The sequence below is a fragment of the Miniopterus natalensis genome, chromosome 3, assembly GCF_054644295.1.
Source record: "Miniopterus natalensis isolate mMinNat1 chromosome 3, mMinNat1.hap1, whole genome shotgun sequence".
NCBI lineage: Eukaryota > Metazoa > Chordata > Mammalia > Chiroptera > Miniopteridae > Miniopterus > Miniopterus natalensis.
The window spans coordinates 35,130,390-35,149,659 of NC_142083.1; the positions used below are offsets into that span (position 1 = coordinate 35,130,390).

The window sequence follows — 19,270 nt, forward strand, 5'->3', positions numbered from 1 at the left end:
AGACCTCCCCTGCGCCTGTCGGGTTTAGTATGTGGCCCCTTTTTGGTCCACACGAGAATCCATGAAATAACTGAAGGGACTTCATAGTGGTCAAAAAACTTGGATTTAAAGATGACTCTGGATTGGAAATAAACTAGTAAACCCTTTCCTCTCAGTAACCAACTTCCTTTAGTCTTCCTCTTCTCCGGGTCCAGCCCACATTTCCCTTAACCAGCTGATACTCAAAAGTAGACATACCTAGATATCTGGAAAACAAGACGGAACAGAGGCTCTAAAATTTCTCCTGATAGTAGATCAAGATCAATGCTATGTGCTTATGAGATGTTTAGGGATTTTAAATTATCATAGAAGATTAATATATTTATAACTGTAAAGTCAGTTGTGTACTATTTCATTTAGTATGATAAACATATATAATAGGTTTGCAAACCAAAAATAGTTTTTCTTCAATTAAAACTTTATTATAGCAAATCTCAAAATGAGATAATATAAGCCTTTTAACTTTTTCAAAAGTTCTTTCTCAGCATTGTCTACTCTAGTTCCTATAGGTTTCCATATAAATTTTAGAATCGGCTTATCAGTTTTTATATTATGCTGGGACTTTTATTGAGATTGAATTTATAGATCAATTTGGGGAAAACTGACTTGTTAATAATACTGAGTCTTAAAATTCATGAACATGGTATATCCATCTAATTGGGTCTTTCATTTGAATTTTCAGCATGCAGATATTGCACATATTGTGTTAGACATATATCTCAGTACATCATGCTTTTTGTACTATTGTAAATGGTATTGTTTTAATTTTAATTTCCAATTGTTTGTCACTACTATTGGACTTGACTTTTGTGTATTGGTCTAGTATCCTGTGACCTTGCTAAAAGTCACTTATTAGTTCAAGTTGCTTTTGTGTGGATTCTCTTTGGAATTTCTATATAGGTAATCATGTTGACTGAGAATAGTTTATTTCTTTCAGCTCAGCATGTCTTTATTTTCTTGCTTTATGCACTGGCTAGGACCTCTAGGTTGACCAATATGCTTTTCAAAAAAATAAAAATTTATTGATTTCAGAGAGAGGAAGGGAGGGAGGGAGAGAAACATCAATGATGAGTCATTGATCAGCTGCCTCCTGCATGCCCCCAACTGGGGATTGAGCCCACAACCCAGGCATGTGCCCTGACCAGGAATCAAACCAAGATCTCCTGGATCATAGGTCGATGCTCAACCACTGAGCCACACCAGGTGGGCCCAATATGCTTTTTATTTACTAGTCTTGTTTCACAAATTATTTTTTAACCCTCTTTCCATAAAAATAAACCCCTTAAACAATGAACCTCTGGATGGATTTCAGGGATCTGTGAATCTTCGAAAAATATAAGCAACATTTTGTATCAATATGTAAATCTTTATTTCCTTGGAGTAAGTGGGTTCATAGCTTACAACAGACTTTCAATAGGATTTATGTCATTAAAAGGGTTAAGGAACTAAATTTTAAGCAAAAGTCTAGGTATATATAAAGAATTTTCATGATATTGTTTTTCACATCTACAGCAATAAAGTTATTAAAAAGTGATTTTATTTTTTACCTTGGCTTCTTCTCACTCCATAGGAAAGACTAAACAGTTCTCAGCAATTTTGATCCCTATCACTTTTGTGTTAAAGACAAATTTAAATGTTGGTAAGGATTGGTGGTAGGACATGCTTAGAATGCAGAAGAAATAAAGCTGAAGAAAGGCCAAACCCTTATTTCAAAGCCCCCCCCCCAATAAAAATATACCAAGAAGGGCATAAGGGGAAAAAATAATTGGTTATGCATGTACTAAAACTTGTTATCTTAAAGCACTCTTGAGAAACTGAATAAATCATATTAAGAAGTCTCATTTACAGAATTATAAAATGATTAAAAATTTGGCATGCTTATCTTTTATTTTTTTAATTTATTGATGAGAGAGAGAGAGAAACATCAATTTGTTGTTCCATTTACTTATGTATTTATTCGTTGATTCTTGTATGTGCCCTGACTGGGGATTGAACCTGCAACCTTGGCGTATTGGGATGATGCTCTAATTAACTGAGCTGCTCAGCCCGGGCCAGCACACTTCTTAAGTTTGATTTAAATCATCCTATTTAAACAAAAAGTTAACAAGTAGGTTTGAATAAAACCAGAGACAAACAGTAAATGAGGTTATTTTTAAGACCTTTATCAAACAACTGTAGAGTGTTCAAACATTGTCACAAGTTTCACATGAAAACCTAGGCTGGAATTAGTGAGTATATTAATATTTACAAATTCCCAAAAGGCATGTAGCTCTGCATTAGACTCCATGATCTTCTCTCTGTTGAAGGAAAATCTCATTTTTTGTGAGTCAATATTAGTGTTGAGTAATCACTTGATTAGCAAGAGAATTTAGTGAATCCCGGTAGTGAAATACAATAGTCTTCTCAAAAGAGCCATTCATACTACTGAAAATAGTAACAAGCACGTACATATGGTGCTTAGTATGTGCTAAGCACTGTTTAATCCTTAAAGTAGCCCTGTGAAGTAATTATCCTCATTTTATATGATTGGTAGTACTGGGCACTTTGTGATATTATCCTAGTCCAAGTAATCTTTTTTCTTTATCGCCATACTCCATCTTCAAGGTCCTGCATCCTACATCATTTATCATTTTCTGATACTCATAGTAGAAAATAATTTTTCTCCTATTCTTTCATTGGAATCTCCAATAGGGCACTTGTCACATTCTACCCTATTTGTTTAAAGTGTCCATTTGTGTGTATATCTTTTTTGCATACTATGTTAAGATCATCTGGAGGTCAAGAACTTATCTTGGGAGGCCTTCCCAACCAGTGATTTTTATGAGTCTTACACATATATAATAGGCAATCTGTGTTTATTAAAATGAATTTACTAAATGTCATGTTTGCATATGATTTATCTTTCAGGAATTTACTTGACAGGGAAACTTGCTCATGTACAAAATTACATAAGCATTAGGTAGTGTAACTTAATGGGTAAGAGCCTGCTAGAATGGAATCCTGACTGTGACACTTCCTAGCTGGGATCTGGGGTAAGTCACTTAACCCTTCTGTGCCTTGGTTCTGTCACCTGTAATGGAAGTAATAATACCTACGTTAGATGGTAATCATGTGAATTAAGAGAGTTCACTTTTGAAATGTGTTTGAAATAGTGCCTGGCACATATCAAGTTATTCTTTTTTACATCATTGTAATAGTAAAAAGCTGGAAACAACCTAATTGTCTATCAAAGGGGATTGATTAAACCAATAGTAGCACATTCCAAACATTAAAAAGATCAGGGGTCCAAAAAAGACGTACAAATTACTCATAGGTACATGAAAAAAAGCTCAACATCATTAGTCATTAGGGAACTGTAAATCAAAACAAATAGGACAGTATATCCACAGGATGGCTATTATAAACAGTAGCAAGTGTTGGCAAGGATGTGGAGAAATTAGATCCCTACTACATGGATGGTGGGAATGTAAAGTAATGCAACCTCCTTGGGAAACAGTTTGGTATTTGCTCAAAAAGTTAAACTCAGTTGTAATATAACCCAGCAATTTCCTTCCTAGATATACACCCAAGAGAATTGAAAGCAAGTATCCACATAAAACTCGTACACAAATATTCATAGCGTAATTCACAATACCCAAAGTGGATACAACCCAATCGTGCAACTGATGGAATGGTAAACAAAGTGTGGTATAGCCATACTGTGGAATATTATTCCTACCTGTATGACCTTGAAAACATCATGCTAAGCAGCCAGACACAAAAGGCCACATACTGCATGATTGTATTTATATGAAATGTCCAGATATGCAAATCCATATAGACAAAGATTAATGACAGCAGGGGGCTGGGAGGAAAGAATGGGAAGTGAGTGCTAATGGGTATGGGACCTCTTTTGGGTGGGGTGATGAAAATGTTACAGAATTAGTGGTGATGGTTATACAGTCTTGTGAATATGTTAAAAACTAGTGGATTGTACACTTTCAAATGGTCAATTTTATGATATGTGAATTATATCTTAATTTAAAAAAAAAAAGGATAGGGAGGTATGTAGGTTCTGAGATGGTATAATCTCCAAAACATATTAAATGAAAAAATACAGTTTACATGGTATGCTTAAAAAGTATGTGTACATGCATAACACATGCACTCTGCAGACCTAAAATATCTGAAAAGAAATACAGGTAACATTTTTTCCTTAAGGGAGGGGATCTGGGGTAGGTGAAAAACAGGGGTGGCCTGGAAGGGAACCCTACCTTTCCAGTATACTCTTTGTACCTTTTGAATTTTATAGAGTGTAAGTATTACCACTCCCCCCCCCCCTTTTTTTTTAAGGGAAGAAATAAAAATGGAAACTGATGCTTTATCTTTAGACTTTTAAGAGATCATGTTCATTTTCTTCTGTATGAACTTAAAAGATATCCATCCACACATCTGGTCAGATTTATTTATTCTTTAGCAGTTGAAGCATTAAACAATGAGTTTTTACTCTCAACCTTTAATAACATTATATTCATTATACTTGAGATTGTTTAGCTTTCTCATGGAAAAAAACAAAACCAAACATAAGCCTTTATACTATCCACCTACTAGTTCCGCAGCACAGTTTTAATAAGAAAGGTTTACTGATAACTGGATGATTTATATGATGTGGGCAGAGAAATATTAAGAGTGACTATAAAGTGGCCAGTCTTGTAAGTCAAGGGTTATGATCTTTGATCCACTCCTCCATCCACTTCAGTATCTGACTGATATTATCCTCCAGATCTTCTGGTTTGTTGCTGGGCAGCTGATGGACTATTTCTTCCTTGTAGGATGCTAATGCTTCTTCATAAAGAATTTGAAAAATTTCACACTGAACATTATCTTTTAGTTTCTTCTCATTGTAACCTCTAGGAGGCAAAGAGAAGAGAAGCAAACAAATAGCATTAATTGGAGTTTTAGGAACATACCAGAAACTGGACACTTTGGAATACAAGAAAAAAACCACACAAAAATATGTATTATAGTCTTTACCTATTAAAAATAGATAGGCATCTATAAATGAGGGACTTCTTTGACAAGAGGGTTAAACTAAGGAACAATGTTTAGGTTTGTCTGAAGATTCCACCCCCCCAAGATTTTGTGAGCCACTTAGTTAGCAAATGTATCTGCCTATCTCAAGCCAGATTCTGAGCTATGAGATAAGAAGTCTGTAGTATGGTCCCAGATTTTAAAAAGAATTAGAGGAGTTACGATATAGACAGATGAAACAAATAGATGGCATATAATAAAATGAAATGCATATGATTAAAATACTATATACTAACTAGGTACTTGATCACACAGATGTATTTCTACTTTACCAATTCCAAAGACATTGAAAAAATAAACTTAAGTAATCTTTAGGCAGATATATAAATTAGCCAACCAATTAGCTAGTGAAAAATATAAAGAAAATTCAGACTTGAATTAGACCTTACAACAATAAAAATTACATGGAACTACTTAAAAGGTGATTAACTTTATGAAAAGACAAGCTATAGAATGGGAGAAAATATCTGCAAATCATGTATCTGGTAAATAAAATACGGTATATTCATATAATGGAATTTTATTTGGCAATAAAAAAGGAAATAAAGTGAAGTACTGGTTCACGCTGATAACTCAGATAAATCCTGAAAACATTACACTGAGTGAAAAAAGCCAGACACAAAAGACCACACATACTATATGATTTCATTAGATGAAAGGTCCAGAATAGGCAAATTTAAAGAGATAGAAAGTAAATTACTAGTTGCCTAAGGCTGGGGGACTGATGGGAAATGGAGAGTGACTAATGGATACAGGTGTGTTTTTTTGGGGGGGGGGGGTGTGAACATTTTCAAAAACTGGTTGTAGTAATAATGGATGCATAACCTCTGAATATACTAAAAACCACTGAATTGTACACTTCAAGTGGGTGAATTGTATGGTATGTGAATTTATCTGAATAGAGCTATTTTTTTTTTTTTTAAAGTAATATAACTTTTCAGTGGCTAAAAACAAGACTAGCTCTCATAGTTTTTTCATGCCTTAGTCTTTGGCTATTTATGAAAAAAAGTAATTTTTAAATTGATTGTAGAGAGAGGGGAAGGGGAAGAGAGAGAGAAACATTGATTTGTTACACTTTATTATACATTCATTGGTTGATATATATAAATATTTTTTAAACATATCTTTATTGATTTCAGAGTAAAGGAGGGGAAGAGAGAGAAATAGAAACATCAGTGATCCGAGAGTCATTGATCGGCTGCCTAGCCCGCAACCCGGGCATGTGCCCTGACCAGGAATCGAACCCCGATCTCCTGGATCCTAGGTAGATGCTCAACCGCTGAGCCACGCCCGGCCGGGTGATTTTTTTTTTTAAATATATCTTTATTGATTTGAGAAAGAGGAAGGGAGAGGGAGAGATAGAAACATCAATGATGAGAGAGTCATTGGTCAGCTGCCTACTGCACGGCCCCAACTGGGAATTGAGCCTGCAACCCGGGCATTCGCCCTGACCAGGAACTGAACCGTCATCTCCTGGATCTTAGGTTGATGCTCAACCACTGAGCCACGCCCAGCCGGGCTCATTGGTTGATTCTTGTATGTGCCCTGACTGGGGATCAAACTCACAACCTTGGCATATTGGGATGATACTCTAACCAACTAAGCTACCCGGCCAGGGCATAACAGTAATTTTTTAATAGAATTTTAAATTGTCTTGTTTGAGAAAAAAGCACATGTACCATATGGTCTCTATTCTCTGTTCAAATACTTGTCTAGGCTTTCCACTGACTAGAGGAAAATGATGGAAGTTTCAGGTCTAGTTTCAACCTAACTTTCCCTATGTGTTTGCTCCTATACTCCTTTGTGCAAGGATTTTGCAAGTATCCCATCCGATGGTGGTCAGTCAGAGCTGACTCAGGGAGAACCACAAATTCTGAGTCTGACCTTAGACCAATATCTGGAGTTTTCTTTCCTGAGACTGCCCTCTAAATTCCTCTTAGAACCCCCATCTTCCCACAGCTTGAATCAAGACAGTGGGAAAATGTTTTCCTCACAAATGTATTTTGTTTGTTTTGTTATTCTGGACTGTGATATTCTCTTGGAGGAACTACCGCAAATATATTTTAAAGTTTGTGAAATGTTGAATTATCTTGTTAGTTTTTCATAAGCTTTCCCATTCCTGTTATGAGAATAATTTGGGTAATGTTCATTCAGTAGCAAAGAATGTGTTAGTGACTTGGCTGATTTCCTAGGAAGGTTTATATTAAGGCAAAAGCATATTATGCAGGGTTGCTACACAGTACATTTTAATCTGTCATGTGAGACACTCACTCACGGTTACACAAATGTGTCATTTTCCTTGAGATTTGGAATGTTGGTGCACTACAGACTTGGTTCATAGAGACTAAATAAAGCAGTCAGACTGGCCAATTTCTGAATCGAAATAAAAGTTTATATTATACTATAAGAATTCAGTGTAGTTCCTTTCTTACCTTGTTTCAAGTCTTTTGTACAATACACTGTTATCTGTTTTCAGCACAAAAACTATATGAAACCAGCGTTCAGGGAAGAAATCACAACCATGGTAATCAACAATAACTCCACCTTCGCTCATTTGGTTTTCTAACTCATCAACTACCTGTAAGAAAGGTGGAGAGAAAAAAAGATGAGTGCTTCTTAAAAAAACTGATGTCAACTCTCCTAATACATTTTTTTAAATGTGTATTTTATGAAAAAAATTATACATACTTTATCTTCATCTAAAATGGGACAATCATACTCTTCATCATAGCCATCATATAACTGCCCTGAAAGAGATTTACATTGGCTTGTTAGTGTTTTCTAAGTAACTTTCAGTAACATTCAATTAATTCTAGACTTTAGGAAGGAAAATATATCATTAGTTACTCCTTTTAGAGACAGTGGAGGGCATTAACACAGTATCACATGGATACTGTGAAAAATACCAATAAGTTAAAATTTTGTCTAGAGGGAAACTTGGATGGCCACATATCTGAAACTGTTTTAGCTATCAAAATTGAAACCAGCCTGGCCAGTGTAGCTCAGTGGTTAAGTGTCGACCCATGTATCGAGGTCCCCCCAGTTTGATTCCCTGTCAGGGCACAGGCCTGGGTTTGGGGCTCAGTCTCCAGCAGGGGGCGTACAGGAGGCAGCCAATCGATGTCGATGCATGGATGTTTCTGTCTCTCCCTCCCTCTTCCTCTCTCTAAAATCTATAAAACATTTAAAAACAATATAGGGGCTATCATTTATTTAAAAAGTTGAAACCAACTAAAGAATTAATAGCAGCTAATTTCTGAATTTGTGGGGCTTTTAGAAGAGAACAGCATTACTTTTGGTGACCCATGGATTAGTGGGAAGAGGGGGCTCATAGATACAAACACTCACACACATTAAGTTCCAAACTTTGTAGCCAAGGATATGAAACTTTTTGAAAACAGGTTCTCGATTCCAGAAATGAGCCCTTTTGCCATTGAGGTCACATCTTCACAGGGTTTGGGGAAGGAGAGTCAGTATCCAGATGCTCCTGATGAGCAGTATCTTTACTTCTAGATACCCAACATCCCCAAAAGTCAAGGGTTAAATGTCTTATTTCAGAAGGCAAAACAAGAATGATGGACAGTCTAAAGAAGGCAGATTTAAATCTAACAGCATCCCAGGGTACATTTGAGATCTTGCATCCCAGCATATCTTCAGCTTGGTTCAAATAAACTCATAAAAAATAAAAAGATTCCAACAAATCAAAGCTGGCTTTGAAAGTGAGTCTTTCTTACTTCAGCAGGTGAGACATACCAATCCCATCTTCCCCTGAATCCCTAGGAGGTATGTAATAAAGCAGGCTAAGATCATCCTTCTGGCTATCCCTAAGGGCATGCTACAGTCTTCCCATCTCTTCCCCCTTTAATATTTTGGCATAGGTTGAAAGTAGGTTAAAATGAGCATAAGTTCTGAATTGAAAAAAGGGTAGTCCCGAGGGTTAGTGGAAGGCCAGAGGCAGTTGTAACTTTATCTTGTCTGGAGGGTCTCTGGATTGATTCAGGGTACCAGCCACCCACCTCTCCAGCTCCCTAATGTGGCCTTTGTCTCCTTGGGCAGAAACTCTATCAGCCTAGAAAATTAAACTGTCTTGGTGTGGGGAAAACTGGTTAACAATTTAGAAAACAATCTAAATCTTTATGCCACAAACTAGGTGGGTTGAAGGGCTAAGTTCTTAATTACAAAGATAACTAGTAAAAAATTTATATAATCTGTAAAGGAATGATTCGTTTGAGTTTGTGAAGGAATATAATGACTAAAACATGTTAAATCTCTGTTCAATGAAAAATAATGTAACAGAAATGAGTGGGAGAAATATTTTGTAGGACAAAGGACTGAAATGTAGATTATACAAAGACCTTAAAAATCAAGATTAAAAAAAGCTTAACAATAAGAATTCACACAGGACAGAAAAGAGAGTAAAAATATATGAAAAGCAAGTTGGACTTCCCAGCTATTAAAGAGTGTAAATTAAAATAAGCCTTTATATGCCTGTTATGTTAGTTGAATGTGTACATATATAGTAAATCAACTCTAGAAATGTATTTTAAAAATAACTTGAAAAAGAAAAATCTACCCATTTGGATTTCCTCTATCATTTAATTTTTTTTTCTTTTTTAAAAATATCTTTATTGATTTCAGAGAGAGGAAGGGAGAGGGAGAGAGAGAGATAGAAACATCAATGATGAGAGAACCATTGATCAGCTGCAGCCCACAACCCGGGGATGTGCCCTGACCAGGAATCGAACCCTGATCGCCTGTATTGTAGGTCGATGCTCAACCGCTGAGCCACGCCTGGCTGGGCTCTATCATTTAATTTCTAATCATAAAAAGATTGTGATAATTAAGAATGTTCAGTAAGCCCTGGCTCACTGGTTAAGAGTGTCAGACCACCGGGTTTCGGGTTCAATTGCCAGTCAAGGAAATGTACCTGGGTTGTGGGTTCACTCCCCAGCCCCGGTCATGCGGGAGGCAACCAGTCGATGTATCTCTCACATCAATGTTTCTCTCTCTCTCCCCCTTTTCCCCCCTCCCTTCCACTTTCTTTCAAAAAGCAATGGAAAAAATACCCTCAGGTGAGGATTAACAAAAAAAAAATGTTCAAAAAAAATGTTCAATAGTGGAAATAGTTAAATCTTGATATACTAAGTTGATGAAATACTATGTAATTAAGTAAAGTTCAAGAAATAAGTATTAGGTAGTTAAAAATACTATGTAGTATAGACTAAACAGCAACATGATAAACGCTTATACGTGGTAAAACAAAAAGAATTCAAGGTTGTCTGAAATAGGGACAAAGATTGGAAGAAAAACAAAAGATGGAAATGAGTAGAATTTGGAGTAGTTTTTCTGTGTATTATTTTTACAGTATTGTTGGTTTTTTTACAGGCCACAAAATCTAAGAATAGCTATAGTTGATTCTGTACTGTGTGGGGAGTCTGCAGTAGATAAATGCTGAGGTTCCTTCATATTTTAAATACTTGACTCTTTTTAAATTTTTTTTATTTTGAATCCTCACCAGAGGATGTTTTTTATTGACTTGAGAAACATCGATGTGAGAGTGAAACACTGATCAGTTACCTCCTTACACACCCAGACAGGGGATCAAGCTCAAAACCTGGGTATAGCCAGGCTGGTGTGGCAAAGTGGTTGAGCATTGACCTATGATCCAGGAGATTGCAGTTCAATTCCTGGTCAGGGAACATGCCCAGGCTTCGGGCTCCATCCCCAGCAGGGGGCGTGCAGGAGGCAGTGGATCAATGCCTCATCATTGATGTTTCTCACTCTCTTCCTCTCCCTGAAGTCAATAAAGATGTATTTTTAAAAACAAACAAAAAAACACCTGGGTACAAGCCCTGACTGGGAATTGGTTGAACTCACCACCTTTTGGTGTAAGGGACGACACACCAACCCAGCCACACTGGCCAGGACTAAACCCTTGACTCTTAAAAGACTAGTGAAATCTTCTAAAATATATCCTGTCTAATATACAGACAACTATTTCAGCATTAACTTTTAAAGTCTGTACTGCAATACTGAAATGCAGGATGTTAAATCATGTTAATACACTATACTTTAATAAAATAGTGTAATCCAAGCTTTCAAGCATTCATTTCAAAAGCCATTTTATCAAACACTACGTACCAGTGACTTAGGGGTAATGAAGATGTAATAGTGAACAAAAAAAACACGAAAAACAAGTATAGTCCTTACAGAGTTTACAATAAAATGAGAGGGGACAGGTAAGCAACTTGGAAATTTTAATATTATGGTTCATGGTGCTATGGGAGCAACAGGAGTGGCACCTATTATGTTAAGAATATAAACAAGGGATATCAGGAAAGTCTTGGAGAGAGTGACTTCTAAGTGGAAAATTGAAGCAGTAAGCTAGCGGGGGGGGGGGGGGGGGGAGGGAGGTAGGGAAGACTATTCTTAAAGGAGAAATCAAGATATTCAAAGGCAGAGAGACTAGGGAGGGCAGACTCTTTAAAGGAGGGAAAGTCTTTCAGAATAGTTAGGAAGTAGGTGGTAAGGGGTCAGGTAAACTGGGGCCAGGTCAAAAGGGCCTTGAAGGCTGCAGTGAGTTTAGACGTTAGCCTAAGGCAAAGGAAAATCACGAAAGCATTTTAAGCATGAAATGATGTGGTCAATTTCAGGTTTTAAAACTCATTTTGATTTGTAAAAACAATTTGGAAGGAAGTGAATCTCCAGAAGCATGGATACCATATCAAAGTTCCTATAGAATTTTAAGTAAGTGATGATTATAACCTGTATTATAGGGAATGGACAGAAATGGATGGATTCTAAACTTCATTTCAAATTTCCCAAAAATGCAGAAAAATTTACACTACTTCAGAAAGTTTCAATCTGAGATCAAATTTATAGTTGTCTATACACAGGATCTGAATCTAGCACAGATGAGAGGCTTGCTTTACATTACCAAAAGCTTAGAAAATTATTATATTTTCTGAACAAAATTTGTAATTTATTTGAAGTTATATTACTTGCAGGAAAAAAATCAATTGTGGAGCCAGAGTTAAAAGGCTAAGTTCTTACCTTAGACGGCCTCTCTAGCTGCTGTTAGTCAAACTATAAAATCATGTTTTCTTTACTGCCATCTTAGAATTTATACCTGAAAGCTGTTTTTTGAAGACACTGGGATGCTAGTTATCTATTTTGATGCTGTTGCCTATACTTAAGACATTTCCAGATTTTTTTCCTTTAGAAACATATTTATCTCAATCCAAGAAGCTTATAACTATAATGCAATCAGTACATGTTAATTGATTTAGAAGGACTGAATACTTTGACACCTGGCCTTCTATGTAGAGAAAGGAGCAATGAATTCTGCTTAGAGTAGTTAACACCAAAGATGTGACATTTGGGTTGGGCTTTTTAGAGTTGTTTGTAAGGCATACAAGGGCATCTACAGGTAAGGGAAAGGCATATATAAAGACATGAAGGTGGAAAATTCCCAGTGTGTTTGAGAAACAATAGCTCACTGTGGTAACTGAAGAGGACCTAGGGGAGAGTGGCTGCAGGTAAGGCTGAGGGTAGACTGGGGCCAGTTCATAATCTCCTATAATTTATTAAGGAGGGTGGACTTTATAAGTAAAAAGTTCAAGTCATGTTATTCCCACTCCCTGTATTATAACGGACATGATGGTGTAAAAGAGGAAGGTAAGAGATACTGAAGAGTAGGAGATTCAGCACAAAGGTCTTGAGAATGGGCTAGGGGTACCACAGGAACACAGCACCAAGTCTTAGGAATGGGATAGTAGCCATAGGGATTTTTCAGACAGACCATCAAGACTTAAAGGCCAACTGGATCTGTGTAGTATGAATGTGTTTGGATCTGTGGGGGAACAGGAATTGGGAGTGGGCAAGGAGTCAGGGATAACTTTAGAGCATGTGCTTTTTACACACACTAATTTGGAGGTGTCTGGGAACGATCCAGAGGGCTAAATTTAAGTGTCTAGAAATTGGGCTGTTAATTATAAGCTTAAGAGTCATCAGTAAAAGGGAGTGACTATTCCTGAGTGAGATTACTAGAGGGAGGGGCAAAATTACAAGATGGCTGCAATGAAACATGGAAAGAGGTATATGGTGGGAGGGAGAGGACAGTGTTAGAGAAGCCAATGGAGAAGTTAGTTTCAAAGTCTTCCAGTGGAGGAGGAAAAATGGGACACATGAGAGGTTAGAGTGAGGATGGCAAACTTTTGGAAAGGGCAAGATAGTAAATACTTAGGCTTTGTGAACTAATCTTTAGTTAGTGGTTCCTATAAGAACAGCAGCAGATTGCCAACCACTAGGTTAGAAACAGATCAAGATTATAAGTATTGAGGGCCCAGTTATGCTTTACAACCTCTATTTGAAATGGATCCAGTATCAATATATTACTTTGTCTGGACGTACAGACATCCTGGGGTTAGGAACAGAGGCTTCAGACTGATAAACTGGTGGCAGGAAAATTAAGGATGCTAAATGTAATTAAATGATTGCATATGGGAAAGGATATCAAGTGAGGAGGAATCTGAGAGACTGGAAGAACAGGGATAAGGAAAGCATTCTTAGTCACACAATGTTTAAGACTCTCAATAGTTTCATAAACCTTAATTTCCCAACTGATTTTTCCTGCCAGGGTTCTAAATGGCATAAAGATGGTCAGTTACAGTTGACCCTTGAACAATGCTGGGTTTAAGGGGACCAACCCCCACAAAGTAAAAAATCCATGTATACTAGTCAGCCCTCCACATAAGCGGATTCCCAACCATGGATGCAAACTGCACGTCAATTGAAAAATCCGCATATAAAGGGACCCGTGCAATTCAAACCCATGCTGTGAAGGCCAACTGTAATAGAGCAATTCAATGTGATTATTAGGATGGCAATAAACATCCACTTAGTTGTTTAAAACCAGTTTGTTTGTTTTTCTTTAGTCTTATTTATAGCAGTTTCTCAACTTCAAGTACTGACATTTTGAGTTTGGCAATTCTCTTATGGGAGTGGAAGATGTGAATTGTGGGAAGTTCCAGCAGAATCACTACCCATTAGATGTCACTAGCAACTCTTCTAACCCCAGTTGTGACTACCAAAAATGTCTCCCGAAATTGCCAAATGTTAAGCAATGTTAAATTGTATAGGTGAGATTAAACTGGAAGACATGACTGAAAATGACTACAGTATGAGTCAAATCACTTGTCAAAAACTGTAAAGTTCAACAGGCAAAGAAACAAAACCAGATTTCACAGAGGTATAAAATGGAGACTTACGAGCTATGTACAATAGCCAATAATGACCTAAGTTTAACTAACTATAACTTAAATGCCAGACCTGGATTAAAAATATGAGCATGATAGCCATGGACGGTGTGGCTCTCAGTTGGAACATCGTCCTGTATGCCAAAGGGTCACGGGTTCAATTCCTAGTCAGGGCACATACCCGGGTTTGGGTTCGATCCAGGGTCAGGGTGCATGTGGGAGACAACCAAGCAATGTTTTGCTCTCACACTGATGTTTCTCTCTCTAAAATCAATAAAAGCATGTCCTCGGGTGAGGATTAAAAATATATATATACGCACACATATGAGCATGACAGTGACTTATATCAAGAATATATGGCAAGCAAAAATGCAAAAAACTGACCTGAAAAGGGGATACTAGAAAAAATTTAAAGTGAGGAGATAATGGGAGACACATCAGGGCCCTTAAATATAGCCAAAGGTATTGAAAAATAGGACCTAGGAAGAACTTGGGCAATTGAGGAAGATAAGTCCAAACAGATGAGGATTCACTATGAATAAAAATCCTGACCAAGTATTCTCTCCAAAAAGGAAACATGGTTATACTTCAGTAATATGAGAGACTGGCCTGTAAGAGTGACATATACTAGAGATCATACTATGATTTAAACATCGGAAGACACTAGAGATGACACTCTAGTCGTCATGAACAGACTGCAACAATTGAAGTTGTTACAACTAGTATTCCTGTTGGTGATAATGGGTAAAATTGCTTCTAAAAATGTAATTGCCAAAGTACCAACAATCAAATTGATGACAACTTTATTTCTTACACTTAAAGGCTAATGAAAATCCATTATAAATTCTATTAAAGAAAATACAACATCTCAATTAAAAACTATGGTAACTGTATTTACTCATTAAATACTATTATGTTTTCTAAAACACAACTTGAAAACATCTGGCATGCATGTTTAATCTCAGTACAGCGGATTCAAGATCAAGTATACATGTTACATGCATCAAGACTAATTACAAATTATCATAGTCATCGTCATCGTCATCGTCATCATCATCATCTTCACGTTTTCTTTTCATTGCATTTGATGATTCACTGGCAGTATTTTGTGATGACACCATGTTAGTGGTGATAAGAATGTTTTTGGACCCAATCAATGATGGGTTAATCAGAACATTCTGAACTGCTGATGTTGCAGGAATTGATGCTTTTACAGCTGGGGACTGTGAAGTGGGCATCTGTACTGTAAACCTTTGCCCTGTGAGGGACATTGGAGTCCCTACTTTAGTTGAAACTGACATGGTTTGTGGGGTTGGTGTGCCAAGTGTGGGAGTACTTGGTCTGCTGGTAACTGAACCAACACTTAACCGTGGAACTGTTATTCTTCCTGCAGAAGTAGATGCCTTTTTTTGTAAAGACTTAAGTCTATAGTTTGGAGCAGTCAAACAATATCTATCAGGTGGCAATCTAGGACCTGAATATGGCTTGATCAATGGCAACGGGGTTTGATTTCTTTGCCTTGCAATATCTAATAAAAAATCTCTTGGGGGAGGAGAGGTAAAAGACTGGTCAGCACGACACTGGATTGCCAATCGCACATCATCTGCATCAACAGTAGCTTTCTTAGCATGGCTTGAATAAATTTTTGCATCATCTAGAATTGTGGTCACATATCGGAAGGCAAACTCCAACATCTGATTTATAACTCTCGGCTCATATTCTGTAATCCCCATATCCTTCAGGATTTGTGCCATCATCTGTGCATCTTTCGGCATGCTCTTGGGAGAAGCCATCTTGCCAGACTCCATGATATCCGGTGATCAGACTTTAGATCATTTGAAAAAAATATGTACATTAGATCAAACCTGAAATAGTTACTTTAGTAGCAACTGTCAGGAACTTAAAAATTTTTAAATGTCATATGTTTAAAAACATATTTAAATTTTAAAAATGTTAATATTTATAAAATCTTTTTAATTTTAATGAGGCACACTTAAAGTTCCCTTTACTTAAATTCACTGAGTTTCTACCCAGTACAAATCATTATAGAATATAAAAAGATGAAGCTACAATAACGAAGTGATAAAGATTGAGGGGAAACGGTAAAATAAGTAAAAACGTATCATTTTGGAATATGTGCAGTTTCGTGCAGACATGCAACTATCAAATTAAGCTAGGAAAAAAACCCATAGGACAGTCATGTCCTGCGGCCTGAGTTCAGAATAATCTTTCCTTCCAGTGATATCAATATAATCACTGTCTCCATAGACATGCTTAGCACCACCTCAACCTTTATGTGTTCACCTATCTCAAAACATTCTCCCTCTTCCTCATATTCAGACTCTACAAATCCTTAAGTCCGATCAATCTTTTCATGAAAGCCTTCCCAATTATTACTATCCACAAGAACTGCTAGCCAATTGGGAGGCAATGTAATGATCAAAATAACCAGGACACAGCTTTAATTACTTAACACCTTCAATTTTTATGGGTCCCCAACAGAGTAGAAATTCCTTAATGCCAATCTTTCTCTGCTTTTTGTACCCTCTCACAGTATAATACTAATACTCCATTATCTCTCTCTCTTTTTAAAAACAAATTTAACACCAAAATGTCCCTTACCTTCTCGAGCTAAATCACCCACATTAATGTATTTCAGTCCCGATCTTGATGCAAGTTCTTTGCCTAGTGTGGTTTTTCCAACCCCTGGTGTACCTGTAAGACAAGCCACAGAAAACACTGTTCATGAAATACTTATTAGACTTTACCCACTTATCTGCCCTTCTTTTCTTAGCAAATGAGGCCCTGGCTGGGTAGCTCAGTTGGTTAGAGCGTCGTCCCCATATGCCAAGGTTGTGGGTTTGATCCTTGGTCAAGGCACATACAAGAATCAAGCAATGAATGCATAAATAAGTAGAACAACAAATTGATGTATGTGTGTGTTTCTCTCTAAATTTAAAATTCTTACAACTGAAATAAAATTCTGTAATTAGCCATTCTCTGCGAATCAACATACCCAAAGCCTGTGGGATGTCAGAACCTCACCAGTGTATCTGATTCTATTGGAAGTGGAGCTTGGGTGACTTTGATATCAATTCACAGACTGCCTGCCACCACCATGGAAATTTCCAGAGTAAAACTAGCCATCTCAAATAAATTAACATCATTATTTATTTTTTAAAATTAAGGAATTGTTCATGGAAAAAATTTAAGCAGTATGAAAGACAAATCGCATTTCCACTAGTGACTATCCCTATACTCTTCCTTGGAGGCAACCACGGTAAACAAGTTTCTTATATATCTTTCCAAAGAAGTGCTATGCATATGTTTGGTATACATTCATGCATATGTATATCCGATAACATCCTATATGTATATATACACACACATGTACATATTCTGTGCATATATACATTCCCTTTTACATAAACGGCAATGCTACACGTGGTTTTTCACTTTCCCTTTCTAGTATCTATTGTATTTCAAGATAATCAAAGGCATAATTTTCAGCTGTTCACGTTTAGGTTTAATGCCACTGAAATAATAAAACTGGATCATTATAACCCAAGATAACAGGGATAAATCAAGTCTCTATATACAAGACAGTAACATTTACCTCAAATCCACTATAATACATCAAGTTTGAACCCTGAAGTCACCATGTTGTCAATAAAATGCTCACATTCAGGTTTCTGACAATATGGTTTAATATTAAAAACCAGGACACTGTCTGCCCCAAACAATTCACATGTTGTACAATTTTCCCCTTACAAAATCTCAAAGGCTAAACATTAATTTGTTGAGGTTAACCTGCAGCGCTCAGAAACAGACAAAAATTGTGCGAGGCCAACAAACTTATGTTTTATTAAAGCGATAAAAACTTTATGGCTTTTTTCCCCACAAAGAACGTTTCAAAATCGCTGTCTTACAATACTGTCTACACTCATTAGATTTTCCATGAAAAATTTTAAAAACCGAGCTCAAGTCGTTACGCGGCATTTTCGTTCCGCTCACACGTAACAGGCCCCTAAGAGCAGGGATGCAAAGACCCAGAAGGCACCCCGCGGGCACTACCGCATCCCTACACGAGACGACCAGGTCTGCTCGGGAGATGTACTTTCTTCTTGGAAGAAAAAGGAAAAAAAAAGTCTCTGGTGTTAACTCAACAGACATATATACAGAGCAAATGAGTCACCCCATGCCACAAGCATCCGAACTCTCTTACTGAACGCTCACTCGCGATACAAGGAAAAATGAAACACCGCCCAGGAAGGCCTAAGGACTAGGCACCCGCTGCTAACCGATCTACTAACAGGATCTCGCCAAAAGGCAAAGACAACCCAGCCCAAAAAAATATCAACATCCATTTTACACACAAAAACCAGACTCCGAACTATCTGACAGCCTGCCGGAACGGGGAGCTGGACTGGTTTACCTCGCTCCACTTCACCGAGCAGCCACGGGCCGACAGAACCGGCGCCCCGGGCCCCTCCCCCCTCCCGCGCAACGGTCCCGAGGGCCGGGTCTCGGGGCCCCAACAACTGCCACGCCAGGCGGCCCTCGACTAGCCTCGGAGCGAAACACTGAGCGCTCCCGCTTCGGGCGCCCGAAGCCCCAGAACACTCGGCGTCCGGCCTGCCCCGCCACCCAGCCCCGCCCTGCCGCGCGCCCTGACCCGTGAGCAGGATGTTCGGAAGCAACATGGTCCTCAACTCGACGGCTCTGGAAACCCCGGCACAAGGGCCCTAAGCACAACAGGGAGGAGCCGGAAGGGGCGAGCGGTGGCGAGCGCCTGTGGCCCCAGAGTCATCGAGGCCCAGCGCAGCGCTCGTGATCCATCTCCGCCTTCCAGTCACAGACCACTGGTTACCGGGCCTTCTATGACACACTATCACCGCAGGGTT

The 19,270-nt window shown here is 37.9% G+C and overlaps 2 protein-coding genes across 2 annotated transcripts; both read right to left on the reverse strand.

The window, feature by feature from the left end:
- Positions 1-4,457: 4,457 nt before the first annotated feature.
- AK6 (adenylate kinase 6) lies at positions 4,458-19,208 on the reverse strand. Its single transcript, XM_016213906.2, has 5 exons — positions 19,042-19,208; positions 16,989-17,081; positions 7,798-7,856; positions 7,542-7,687; positions 4,458-4,928 (listed from the first exon to the last, which is right to left on the reverse strand). The coding sequence occupies exons 1-5, from the start codon at positions 19,067-19,069 to the stop codon at positions 4,736-4,738; spliced, it is 519 nt and encodes a 172-aa protein (XP_016069392.1). The 5' UTR covers positions 19,070-19,208; the 3' UTR covers positions 4,458-4,735.
- Positions 15,153-17,078, reverse strand: TAF9 (TATA-box binding protein associated factor 9). Its single transcript, XM_016213904.2, has 2 exons — positions 16,989-17,078; positions 15,153-16,191 (listed from the first exon to the last, which is right to left on the reverse strand). Exon 2 carries the CDS (start codon positions 16,172-16,174, stop codon positions 15,380-15,382), a length of 795 nt encoding a protein of 264 aa, XP_016069390.1. The 5' UTR covers positions 16,175-16,191; positions 16,989-17,078; the 3' UTR covers positions 15,153-15,379.
- Positions 19,209-19,270: the final 62 nt, after the last annotated feature.

Coding starts and splice junctions, on each gene's coding strand:
- AK6 (XM_016213906.2), bottom strand. CDS start 19,069: ATGTTGCTTCCGAACATCCTGCTCACGG. Junction 17,082..19,041: donor TCCGAACATCCTGCTCACGG/GTCAGGGCGCGC, acceptor CTTGTCTTACAG/GTACACCAGGGGTTGGAAAA. Junction 7,688..7,797: donor CCATTTTAGATGAAGATAAA/GTATGTATAATT, acceptor CCTTTCTTACAG/GTAGTTGATGAGTTAGAAAA.
- TAF9 (XM_016213904.2), bottom strand. CDS start 16,174: ATGGAGTCTGGCAAGATGGCTTCTCCCAAGAGCATGCCGAAAGATGCA.